At 42.9% G+C, this 13,366-nt stretch overlaps 1 protein-coding gene across 1 annotated transcript; it reads right to left on the bottom strand.

Moving 5' to 3' along the window:
• Positions 1–3,145: 3,145 nt before the first annotated feature.
• Positions 3,146–12,992, bottom strand: smcr8a (Smith-Magenis syndrome chromosome region, candidate 8a). Its single transcript, XM_026165608.1, has 3 exons — positions 12,340–12,992; positions 8,952–10,712; positions 3,146–6,312 (listed from the first exon to the last, which is right to left on the bottom strand). Exons 1-3 carry the CDS (start codon positions 12,939–12,941, stop codon positions 5,856–5,858), a joined length of 2,820 nt encoding a protein of 939 aa, XP_026021393.1. The 5' UTR covers positions 12,942–12,992; the 3' UTR covers positions 3,146–5,855.
• Between the last annotated feature and the right edge of the window lie 374 nt (positions 12,993–13,366).

The raw sequence follows: 13,366 nt of genomic DNA, 5'->3' as shown, positions 1-13,366 counted from the left end.
CATTCTATATATTCAAGTTTCATTCTATATATTCAAGTTTCATTCTATATATTCAAGTTTCATTCTATATATTCAGAAGATCATTCTATATATTCAAGTTTCATTCTATATATTCAGAAGATCATTCTATATATTCAAGTTTCATTCTATATATTCAAGTTTCATTCTATATATTCAAAAGATCAGTCTATATATTCAAGTTTCATTCTATATATTCAAAAGATCAGTCTATATATTCAAGTTTCATTCTATATATTCAGAAGATCATTCTATATATTCAAGTTTCATTCTATATATTCAAGTTTCATTCTATATATTCAAAAGATCATTCTATATATTCAAGTTTCATTCTATATATTCAGAAGATCATTCTATATATTCAAGTGTCATTCTATATATTCAAGTTTCATTCTATATATATATATATCTTGGAGGTGAACCTGCTGGATGTGGAGGTCCTGGGCTGGTGTGGTTACACGAGGTCTGCGGTTGTGAGGCCGGTTGGATGTGCTGCCATATTCTCTGAAACGCCTGTGGAGACGACTTATGGTTGAGAAATGTACCTTCAATGCACGGGCGACAGATCTGGTTGACATTCCTGCTGTCAGCATGCCAATTGCACGCTCCCTCATTGCTTGTGGCATCTGTGGCATTTTGCTGTGAGACAAAACTGCACATTCCAGGGTGGCCTTTTGTTGTGGGCAGTCTGAGGTACACCTGTGCACTACTCATGATGTCAGATCAGCATCCTGATGTGGCACACCTGTGAGGTGGGATGGATTATCTCAATATAGCAGATGTGCCCACTACCACACATTTGGACTGATTTGTGACCACTGTTTGGGAGGGATGGTTATATTGTGTATCTGGAATGAATTTTAGGTCTCTACGTCCATCCCATGGGGAATGGGAGCAAAAACAAAAGTGTTGCGTTTATATTTTTGTTCAGTGTATATACACACACACACACACACACACACACAGGGAGTGCAGAATTATTAGGCAAGTTGTATTTTTGAGGAATAATTTTATTATTGAACAACAACCATGTTCTCAATGAACCCAAAAAACTCATTAATATCAAAGCTGAATGTTTTTGGAAGTAGTTTTTAGTTTGTTTTTAGTTTTAGCTATTTTAGGGGGATATCTGTGTGTGCAGGTGACTATTACTGTGCATAATTATTAGGCAACTTAACAAAAAACAAATATATACCCATTTCAATTATTTATTTGTACCAGTGAAACCAATATAACATCTCCACATTCACAAATATACATTTCTGACATTCAAAAACAAAACAAAAACAAATCAGCGACCAGTATAGCCACCTTTCTTTGCAAGGACACTCAAAAGCCTGCCATCCATGGATTCTGTCAGTGTTTTGATCTGTTCACCATCAACATTGCGTGCAGCAGCAACCACAGCCTCCCAGACACTGTTCAGAGAGGTGTACTGTTTCCCCTCCTTGTAAATCTCACATTTGATGATGGACCACAGGTTCTCAATGGGGTTCAGATCAGGTGAACAAGGAGGCCATGTCATTAGTTTTTCTTCTTTTATACCCTTTCTTGCCAGCCACGCTGTGGAGTACTTGGACGCGTGTGATGGAGCATTGTCCTGCATGAAAATCATGTTTTTCTTGAAGGATGCAGACTTCTTCCTGTACCACTGCTTGAAGAAGGTGTCTTCCAGAAACTGGCAGTAGGACTGGGAGTTGAGCTTGACTCCATCCTCAACCCGAAAAGGCCCCACAAGCTCATCTTTGATGATACCAGCCGAAACCAGTACTCCACCTCCACCTTGCTGGCGTCTGAGTCGGACTGGAGCTCTCTGCCCTTTACCAATCCAGCCACGGGCCCATCCATCTGGCCCATCAAGACTCACTCTCATTTCATCAGTCCATAAAACCTTAGAAAAACCAGTCTTGAGATATTTCTTGGCCCAGTCTTGACGTTTCAGCTTGTGTGTCTTGTTCAGTGGTGGTCGTCTTTCAGCCTTTCTTACCTTGGCCATGTCTCTGAGTATTGCACACCTTGTGCTTTTGGGCACTCCAGTGATGTTGCAGCTCTGAAATATGGCCAAACTGGTGGCAAGTGGCATCTTGGCAGCTGCACGCTTGACTTTTCTCAGTTCATGGGCAGTTATTTTGCGCCTTAGTTTTTCCACACGCTTCTTGTTGACTATTTTGAATGAAACGCTTGATTGTTCGATGATCACGCTTCAGAAGCTTTGCAATTTTGAGACTGCTGCATCCCTCTGCAAGATATCTCACTATTTTTGACTTTTCTGAGCCTGTCAAGTCCTTCTTTTGACCCATTTTGCCAAAGGAAAGGAAGTTGCCTAATAATTATACACACCTGATATAGGGTGTTGATGTCATTAGACCACACCCCTTCTCATTACAGAGGTGCACATCACCTAATATGCTTCATTGGTAGTAGGCTTTCGAGCCTATACAGCTTGGAGTAAGACAACATGCATGAAGAGGATGATGTGGACAAAATACTCATTTGCCTAATAATTCTGCACTCCCTGTATATGCACCTATATTTCCATTTCCTAGCTAAATATAGAGAAATGAGGAGTGACTTGATACTTTTGCACAGTACTACACATTTATATATTTCTTCCAAAAAACATATTCTCAAAAGCAAGATATAATGAAGACAGTTTATCGTCTTTGAATTTTACCAAGATGCTAAACAACAAACACCAGAGACATCAAGGCATGTTCCTTACAAAATCATTTGATCATTAAAGACTGAACCAAATATCACAAGTTAGACACTGACCTGCCCACACGTTCACTTCCTGCAGAGCATGGAAATAAAATCAAGAGGAATCATTTCTGTATTGGTGCAGACTTTTTTCTCCCCACATTATTCATTTACTGGCACTTTCTCCACCCTCAGCCACTTTTCCTTCTGCTGCTCCAGCATTGCAATTAGATGTATTCACAGCTGAACATTTATTATTCATGACACCTCAAACACTGACACCTCTGCCATCACTAAAGCCACTCACGCAGACACAAATCTGCTGGTCTCTGTCCTGCTTAAGGGTGATTTGTACTGCAGGTTGTGCTGGTCTGTCTTTGCAGTTTCTCACAGTAAGGTTCAGCATTATCAACACAATTACAAGTGCTTAATCAGGCAAAAAAATAATTTAATAAATGAATATCATCAACATGGCATTAAAAACATCAAGACATTCACAACGTGCTTTATTCAGGTCACTGGCAAACACACCGCCGTACGGAGCGGAAGACAGCTCAGCACCCCCTCATGATGAAAGGTAGACATGATATGGCAACGTAAGGACACTGAGTGACAACATGTTAAGCACACAGTGGTATGGCTTTTTCAGATTACATTCAGCTTTTTGCATTAGGGAGACATTAGCTACTAAAAAACAAAAAACAAATGCTGTAACATTTGAGCAGAAACAAAAAGTAGCTTTCAAGCGCTTTAAACAGACATCACATGCAGCAAAAGAATGATAATCACTAAGCCCGAACTGCACTAAACGGAAATAATACACTGAATGGAATTTTAAAATTTTCAGATTGCTGTCAATTGTTTTAAAAGCCTTGATTGTAGTTAGAAGACAGCAGACTTGATCCTATGCTGTTTGACCTTTCACATTAAAACCATGCATTCACAAGTACAGTTACCATGACAGCTCCAATCACTGACGCCACAGAACTAGGAACAATAAAATTTAAAGACACTGTCGAGGACGCTTCTTCATTACTGGCCAATATAACTTCAATAATTAAAGTGGACCTATTATGCTTAAAGGTTGAGGAGTCCGAACCCCAGGCTATAAGTGACCTGTAAGTTAGTAATTACAATGAAGGGCACATTTACATTTAGCTAAGCTGCTCTTGCAGTTATGCTAAAGCTTGCGAGCTTTGATTAGAAGTAATAGCAGTTATACTGTACTGTCAGAACACTTTAGTGGCCACGTACCTTTGGTATTTCTTTACAGTTTTCCACTTTAGTGTCAATTTCAGCCACTTTCCTCATCTATACAACTATTAAAGAGGATATACTTTGTGCAAACGCTGAAATAAATATCCAGTGTTCTGTCCCACAATAAGCAGACAGCGTAAACTTGTCTGTAAAACCTTAAACTCACTATCTTCTTCTTCTGGATCGAATTGGGAAGTCGTGAAACTGTGCATTTTAATAGGCTTACAGTTTGTTTTCAGAACTTTATAAACGGGTACATGGAGATGGCGCCAGTCACCTGCACCAGATTCTGTAGTAAAAGTCAGGTGAAGAGCAGCCAATCAGCAGGAAGGTGGCTAAAAGGGACAGCTTGTTTCACACACTGGATGAACTAAGGTGCCCAATATAAAGTAAGATAAATACCGACTACTGTGTGAATCATGGGAAGTTACACTACTGGAGCTCAGCAATGAAAGCATGGTTCTGTAAATTAGAATAATAATACAGCCACTTTAAAATGTCTTACTTCTTCAATTGTCCAAACACAAATGTGCACAAATCACAGACAAATGGTCAGAATCAAAAATAACAATAAATACACAACAGAGATTTGTTCAGAACACATCCCCAGCAAAGGTTTGTTAAATAAAGGACAGGCAACTGTCTGAAATCAAACCCCAGATGGCATGAGAAAGAATTTCCTCTCATAATAAAAACTATACAAAACAAAAAGCGTCCTCAAAACTGTTCAGCGTCTGGTCAAAGTCACTTCATCTAAACACGACGAAACCGAAAAGATTATCAGTACAGCGAACACCCCAACACCACGACAGCCTCACACAAGTTTAAGACAACAGTGAAATCGAATACATTTAGGTTAAGAGGCTATAAAATCTTCCTGACTGTGTGAGGAATAATAATAGTGAAAATGCTCAGCAGGAGTGAATACCAACAGGTTTCGGCAGCTGCTGGCTCTATACATGGTTAAATTCGTGTGCAATTACAATACATGCAACTTATCACATGGAGCTGAATGAATCCAAGTTCTTCTAACTTCTTCATGCATGAGCAACCCAGCAGCCCTTAGTGCTCTCACGGGTTAAGTCTAACTCGGTCAAATTCAGACGGTAGCAGGACATTCATCTGTGCAGGAATGTGCTTTAAAATTAATTCATAACAAAGAGAGGATGAAAAATAAGTGTGGATGTGCAAAACGAAGAAAATTAAAGTCTTTTGACCTTTGAAAGTTCTGCGGTGATTTTCAAATAGATAGGAATGTCACGAAAACCTGCTGTAATAAGCCTCCGCGGTGCTAATTAGGTGTCGTAAGCAGACGTCTGTCCTCGATGGGCACAAAGTGTCAGCATATGTGAGGTTGTTCCCATAAGCCTGAAAAACATGTTTACATATAGCGCGAATGAAGTCAAAGCTGACAAACTGCTCCGTGACTGGTAGGTGACACTTAGCTGAGACCGAACCTGCTTGCAAGCTGCCGGCTGAGCACACACGAGCAGTGGCGTCAGATTGAGTTCTGTAACATTTAACAGGTAGGTGTGTGTGTGTGTGTGTGTGTGTGTGTGTGTGCGCGCGCCAGCCTTCATCCGCTCTGTTGCTCTGCTCGGTGGCTGCATCAATATGCTCCAGATCGAATACACTCAAGTGATCCACTCACACAGTCACAACTCACTCTGTATCCTTCTCTCTGCTCCGAAGGAAAATAGACAGCAAGGCAGAGAGAGACGGGGAGATGGAGCACGGATAAAACAATAACAAGTGCAGTGAGTTTTGTCCTGAAACTAAACTGACCTTAGACCTTATTAAGATCACATTTGGTCCATTAAAAAGTGAAATATCACAGATGAATTCTGCAAAAATGTAACAATCCTCCTCCCTGTGTAGTATTAGATCTTATATAAAATGCTGGTGGTGTAGTTAAAACTAAAAGACGGTGCTGCTGCACTACTGCCATTGGGCTGTAGGTACTGCTGAGTGATGAGCTGACTGAGGTAGAGCAGTATCTGGCTGTCCTCCTCGCCAAGCCCCAGCTGCTCCTGCAGGAAGCACCGGCGGCGGCTCTCCACGACCTCGGGCCCCTCGGTGGCGCTGACTGGCAGGTGGAGGTGATGGGTGAAAGTGAACAAGAAGGCCTTGGCCGCTAGGTGACAGAGCGTACTCTGTAAGTGGAGGAAGTAGGTGGAGCCCCGGCGGATGTAGGTGCGGTGGTCAGCGATGTTAGTGAGCAGCTGGCCACGATACGGCGGGCAGCGCAAGGTCGTCTGGTCAGCGTCCAGGATGGAGATGTAGCGGCTGTAGCGGGAGAGCGAGTAAAGCATGCTAGAGCCCAGCGGGGATGCGACCCTGTGGGGAAGAGAGCGAGACAGCGATCCCTGTTAGTTCTCCCTCTCTCCCGTTACTCAAAAACAACTAAGGCAATTCTGAATGCTACTCATGAGTCTCATGATAAAAGGAACTATCAGGAGTTCAGACAGCAACCACACTTGGAACATTTCAGGCTCCTGAAAATTCATCTCATTGCATCCTCCCTTATTTTTGGCATCATCACATTGCCTAGCAACTGGCAAAAATTACCTGTGTAGGGTTTATGCACCTATAACACCTGGTAAAGGACAAGGTCATTTTTAATTTTATGCCAATAACACCTAATCTCTAAAAAAAACAAAAAACAAAAACGTATGCATGATACATTATGATATCTCTATTTTGCCTAGCAACCACCTAACAGAATATAATCACAGGCCAAACTATACTGTAGCATGTGCATGTAATAGTTAAACCCAGTATGCAAAGGGCTGTATTTGGAAAAACAATTAGACTAATGAGAACAATCTGATGGGACACAAAAATCACATCTGATGTACAGTGCAGCAGATAACTGAAACAATATTTTAAAAGTGGGTAAAAGCACCAAATTAAGGGCTCTGTGGAGCCATTAATTACAAAACAATCCCATTAGCCATTTGAATTTTCAGTTACACAATTTTCCAATTTGGCCTGTATTACAGTTTTGGAAAACTGCTGTTTTATGTCAGAATTTCAATCACTAGATACATTTTGAAGGTTTTACTTTTGTTTTTTGTTTTTTGATATACTGCTAGCTATAAGCAAGACTACAAACTGTCTTCAGAACAAGAAAACCTATAAACCCTAATGTTACTTTAACAGTCCAAGGACAGCTACAGTTGCACAGAGCTGGGGAGATCAAGGAATTAATTTTTTATCCCTTTGATAGCACCATCAACTGGGTAGCAACTGGGTTTGGATATTTAACTCTCATCCACTTACAATTTATTTGCACGTGACTCATTTAATTTCATGCATTCAGCTGTTTACCTACGTTTTTGATTTGGCTTTTTTTTTTAATATATATTTATTTTTAAAAACAGGCTAACACAGGAAGATGGATAGCCGTTTACGGTCATATAAACAGCCACTTCATATTGGTCTTTGGACAGGTTCAAGCTGACTGATACACCACTGCACTGCCCAGCTGTTTGTTATATACAGTAACTTGTGTAACTAATCTAACTATGCTACCAGGTGTTTGAGATTAGTTAATGTTCTCCCCTTTTCTTGTTTACTTCATTGTAAAGTAACACAGTGAGGAATCTTTGAGTCTTTTTCTGACCAGAATATATATCCTTCAATCTGCATATTAAAAAAAAGAAAAGTAGGATATTTAAAAGTAGAATGGGAGGCAGAGCCTTCAGCTCCCAGGCCCCTCTTCTGTGGAACCAGCTCCCACTTTGGATTTAAGAGACAGACACCTCTTCTACTTTAAAGATTAGGTTTAAAACTGTCCTTTTTGATAAAGCACATAGTTAGGGCTGGATCAGGTCATGGTGCACTGGGCGTTTCTTCTTCACTCAATATGTGTTTACACAACACTCTGCATGTAATCTGCATTGTCAGGGATTGTAACATGTAGTCCTTTTACTGAAAAAAATAATCTCTGGCTTTCTTCAACAATGTGTTTTTGTCCTGTCTCCCTCCCCTTACTCATAACTACTCTTGGCAGATAGCTCCCCCTCCCTGAGCTTGGTTCTGTTGGAAGTTTCTTCCTGGTAAAAGGCAGTTTTTCCTTCCCACTGTTGCCATGTGCTTTCTCACAGATGATTTCCTAATGTTGGAGTTTTCTTTGTATTATTGTAGGATCTTTACCTTACAATATAAAGCACCTTGAAGTGACTGTTGTGATTTGGTGATAGAGAGTTGAATTAAATAGACTGTAATTTTTCTGAGTCTTTAGACTTTTAAAGTTGACTTCTAAATGGAAGATTAATGATTTGTGATTTCACACTAAGATCATTTAAAAAGGCAAGTCTTTTAATAATAAAAGAGTTTATGTACCAATTCTGATACTTTATCTACTTATGAATGATTTCACTGTAGTGTTACATTACCTGCTGCACAGCTTTAGCATTGCACAATTCTGAATGTTATACTTGTTGTGTATGTATCAACTGGATGAGTGTAACAAATACACTCAGTCGCCTTGGATACCATCTTGTGTGAATGACTTTGGGGGATTCGCAGCCCACGCTGTCACCAGAAAGATGAGTAGAAAAAGAAGTTCAGGGACAGATGTGCTCAAGGTTGTGAGTAAAACATTAAAAAGCATGGTAAAATTTGTCATTTTTCTGGTATATAGAACAGCAGATACAAAAAGAGTTTGTACGAGTACGCTTGGCTGTGTGAGTCATCAAAGTGTGAGTCACGGGGGATGAGTAAGAGTAGCGTACGGCGCAACACAAACAAGAAAATGTAGAATAAACAGTCACTTCAAACTTCACATTGATGGAGACTTGCTAAGGTTCTGTGAAAAGCAAACTTTATGCTTTATTTAATCTTTGTTAAAAGCATCCTCACTCATTGGTTTGATTTTCCTAGTACTACCCTACCTGAGCTTAGAAAGTATGAATGTCTGTGATTAACTACCTATAATACCGAAGTGCATCAGAGTTTGACTCCATTCATACCTCTGTAATCCAATGAGTTTCCACCTCTGCAGGTCAGTCAGGGTGAAGGGACAGGACAACCAAGCTTGAACCCTCTCTCCACACTTCCCCGGAGCCGGTACGAAGAGAGCCAGAGCCGCCACCAACCGGCGGACTCTCCCCTCGTCTGCTCCGAGCACCACCAGGGTTCTGCCACTCAGCAGGCACCACAGGGCTTGGATGGCAAAGGGGTACTGACGCACAAACCTCAAGGCTCCTTGGCCAGCCTTCTTCCTCTGACGCAAGGTCACCACCGCCCCATAGCCGAGAGGTGACGCGGTCTGATCGGACCCCGTGGAGGCACTCATGGTGCAGTCTGACCCATCCTCCGCCGAAGTACGGGAAACTGCATCTCCAAGGAGGCCGCTAGGCAGCTCCAACCCAGTCACAGGGCTCTCCGAGCACGGAGAGCCGACAGTGTAGTCATCCTGGAGTGGAAGGAGGGCCTGGGGTTCCTGGTTGACCACAAGAGTTTGAGAGGGCTGCAGATGGGAGTTTTGGCAGAGACGAGGCACCGCCTCTGGGGCAGAAGCCTCATAGAGGAAACCCTCCTGGGCCATACAGCATGCTGTGTCTATCGGAGCCAGCAACTCAGACCCACTTACTCCTTCACACTCCTCCTCCCGGTTGGCCTCAAGCTCAGACACCACTTCCAACAAAGACACGGGTGTCTGGTGTCCACCAGTCTCACCTTCATCCTCCCCTGCAGTTGTCTCCATCTCTTCACTGCTGCTCTCTCTCTCCAGGTTATGGTTTGGGTCAGGGGTCAAGTCAGAGTCAGGATCAGGCGCTTCTGACTTCATACTAACCAGACCCTGCTGCATCTCTGCTAGACCCACTCCACTCTTATCACTGCTGAAGCTTCCTTTGGTCTCCTCTGAGCTCTCCTGGGTTTCAAGAGTCTGGTCTGAAGGAGAGGACTCCAGATGACTCTCCCCAAGTCCGAGCTCACTCTCCTGAGTAACACTGGTCTCAGAAGCCGGGTCTAGATGCTCCGGACGTTCCAGCGCATCCAGCTCATGAGGTTCTGGTGTCAGAACAATAGGAGGCGGATTTAAGAGTACATAATTATCTACAGCATGGTTCACAGCACAGAATGGTCTTAGTGTTCCCAGTTCATCCTCGTCATCATCACTGAGGTCCTCCTCAAACAAAAAGGCAGTGACTCTCTGTTTTCTCTGCAGTGCCTTGTCCAGGCGGCGTGTGTAGAGGTAACACAGGTCACCCCGGAAACTTCTTTCTGTCTCCTTCAGGAGCGCCACAGTGGCCTCATAGAAAGTCTTGTCACACAGCTCCTGCAGGGTCTTCAGGCGCTTGTCAAAACATTTGGCAGATTTAGCTTTGATCAGCTGTGGCGTGTAGGAGAGCTTGCGTTTAACACCCTCCTCCTCATCATCATCATCATCTTCACCTTGTCCACGAGGATGACCCTGTCCATCCTCTCCTTTCCCCGCTTTCTCACTGTAACCACAAGGGTAGGCAATCTTGGCGTATTTGTTCAGCAGCTCTTCGCACTCACTCAAGCACTCGTCCACACACTTTTGGCAGGTGACAGCGTGAGGATCCCGTCGTGGACGGCGGTGGTAGGAGCTGATCTGCTTCAGCAAGTCCCTGTGTTCAAAAATGCTCTTTTCCACGTTGGCCAGTTCGTTGGCCTTTTCCACAGCATGAGCAGAGTACATGCTCTGAGGCCCCGCCTCTCTCTGCAGGCCCTCCTCCCGCTGCAGCACAGAGTGAGTGTACCTGAGGAGAGCACAACAGAGATAGTGATCGACCTGTTTTTCACACAGGGATATAAATATTACCTGACACAACAGGATAAGACTAACCCAGCACAGGAAACACTGGATACCTGCAGCTGAGACCCACATCTTGGAGCAGAGTGGGGATCATTTTATTTCTAGCAATGCTATTATTGTGGCTCCAATGATATCTGTATTGATCTGCTAACTGATTTTACCAATACATTAATCAATGGTCAAATGGATTTTTTGACAGCTACAAAATGGATTAAATTCTGTACAGAAATACAATCACAGGCCACTTTACGAGATATAGCTGTTCAAATATCTAATCAGTCAATCAAGTGGCAGCAACTCAAAGCATTTAAGGATTGTTTGAAATATTTCAGAAGCGACTGCTATTACTACTGACTGTGCCACACAAACATCTCTTGGGTTTACAGAGACTGGTTTGAAAAACAGAAAATGTCCAGTGAGCGACAGTTCTCTGGGAGAAAATGTCTTCTTGACACCAAAGGGGAATTTCCAGATGGCAGGAAGGTTACAGCTACTCAAATAACTGCTTGTTACAGCCAAGTTATGCAGAGGAAAGTCACTGAACACACAACATGTACAGCAGCTGAAGACCACACTGGGTCCTGTCAGCTAAGAACAAAAAACTGAGGCTACAGTTTCTTGTTACGTCACAGTCCACCTGAGTGTTGTTGCTTACCATGTCCATCCCTTTATGACTACAGTGATCATCTGATGGCTGCTTTCAACAGAATAACACATCATTTCAAAAAACAATCATCTCAAACTGGTTTCTTGAACATGACAATTAGTTCACTGTACTCATACGGCTGCCACAGTCACCAGATCTCAGTGGAAGCTCTCCTGTGGAACAGGAGATTCACATCACAGATGTCCATGCGACAAATCTGCAGTAACTGTGTGATGCTCTCATGTCAATATGGATCAAAATCTGAGAAAAGCTTCTAGCATCTTGCTGAATCTAAACCATGAAGATTTAAAGCTGTTCTGAAGGTAAAAGGGGGGCCAACACGGTGCTTCAAAGATGTGCCTAATAAAGTGTCTGGTGAGGGCACATTGTCGCCGGAGGACAGGATAATCCTCTCACATTTCATTTAGCATTATAGCAGTTTAAAAATATTTTGAAACCTATCAACATAGTATCAATTAAATATCAGATTACTCATATTTTTAATGCCATCATGTTAACATTTTATTCAAATAACAGCTGTGCCAAAGCTCAGCCTCACAGTTCAAATCAAACTAGTTAATCAAATTATATCAAATCAAACTAATCTCTCATCACTTATTTTCTGCTGGCTAAATGTCTAAACACACATGGTTTTTCCTTTAAGGGTTGAGAATCCCCTACCTTCCATTTAGAGCACCTGTTTGTGTTATAGAGTGTCAGTACTCTACAATGACACCCATCCCTGATCCTTCTAGCCCACAGAAACACAGAAGCATCATTCTAGCACACATCAGTAGATCAAGCTGTCAAGAAATCCTGCTCACTGAGAATCTGAATACAACTATCTGATGTAAACTTCTCATTTGGATGAAGTCTTTTTAAACTGTATGTAGGAGAACAGTTAAGGTTGCGCTGGCATTCTTACTCAAGGTCTCGGAGCTTCCTCTGGAGTTCCTTGGCAAATGCCCTCCTGTTCCCGGCCTTCAGGCACTCTGAAGCCTGCGAGAAGCGAAGAGAAAGCTCCTGAAACTGCAGCATGATCTTCTTTTCATCTGCTGCAACGTAGGCCATGCAGAAGGGCCGCACGAAGCCTCTCGCCTCAAGGTCATAAAGGGTAAGGTGATGCACGTAGGCAAATGCCCCCTCTTTCGAGTCGCCCAACACCACCCTGGAGTCCTCCACAAAGCTGAGCCTTGGGTAGCCAGTGCCAGGCGGATGCCCCACGAAGGAGGCCTGGTAGTCCACTGACATGATGCGCAGGGAGAAGTAGTTGAGGTCGAAAGTGCCACAGACTTTGGGATCATCTGGGATAGTAAGGAGAGGCTGTGGGCCCACCTGTTCAGAGAACTCTGAGATGAGGATGAAGTCTTTGGTGAACTTGGCATAGGAGGTTTTGGCCCAGGGGTTGGAGTCAGCCAGAGGATAGAGGGGGACAGAGAACTCCTCTGGGAGAGGCCAGGGATCAGGACTGGTCTGCCCATACTCGTCCTCTTTAGCGAAAGCCACCACATCCGGGGAGCCTATCATAGTGGTGTTTCTAAGCAAGACATGAGAAACACGAGACACGAGTGCAGTTCCACTAATAGCCTTAAAAAACAGTTAAATTGGTCATCCTGCACTCACACAGTCCATAAAGCACCTCGCCAGGTGATGCTGATTAAGCGACTTGAAAGGGGTCCAAGAAAATCAATCTGTTTTATATAAGTCATAAAGCGGGGGGACACAGGTGTCCCTAAAGGCATCTGTGCCCCTGCATAGTTTAGTCCACAGAAGAGGATCGCTTATTTTAAAAAAGAAAGAAAGAAAGCAGCTGACTCACAGAAACACAAATCAGCGTCTGTGTTAACAAAAGCAATTATCCAGCGCCAATCACAGCGTGCTAGGAGGCATCAGGCCATCCCTGCTGTGCAAGAAGGAGAAAAAAGGATAAAGCTGCTTTAGCGGAGAGCTTG

This window comes from Astatotilapia calliptera, chromosome 4 (assembly GCF_900246225.1).
Source record: "Astatotilapia calliptera chromosome 4, fAstCal1.2, whole genome shotgun sequence".
In the NCBI taxonomy this organism is placed as follows: Eukaryota; Metazoa; Chordata; class Actinopteri; order Cichliformes; family Cichlidae; genus Astatotilapia; species Astatotilapia calliptera.
The sequence above is the reverse complement of the archived record's forward strand: the minus strand, read 5'-3'. Positions and strand labels throughout refer to the sequence as shown.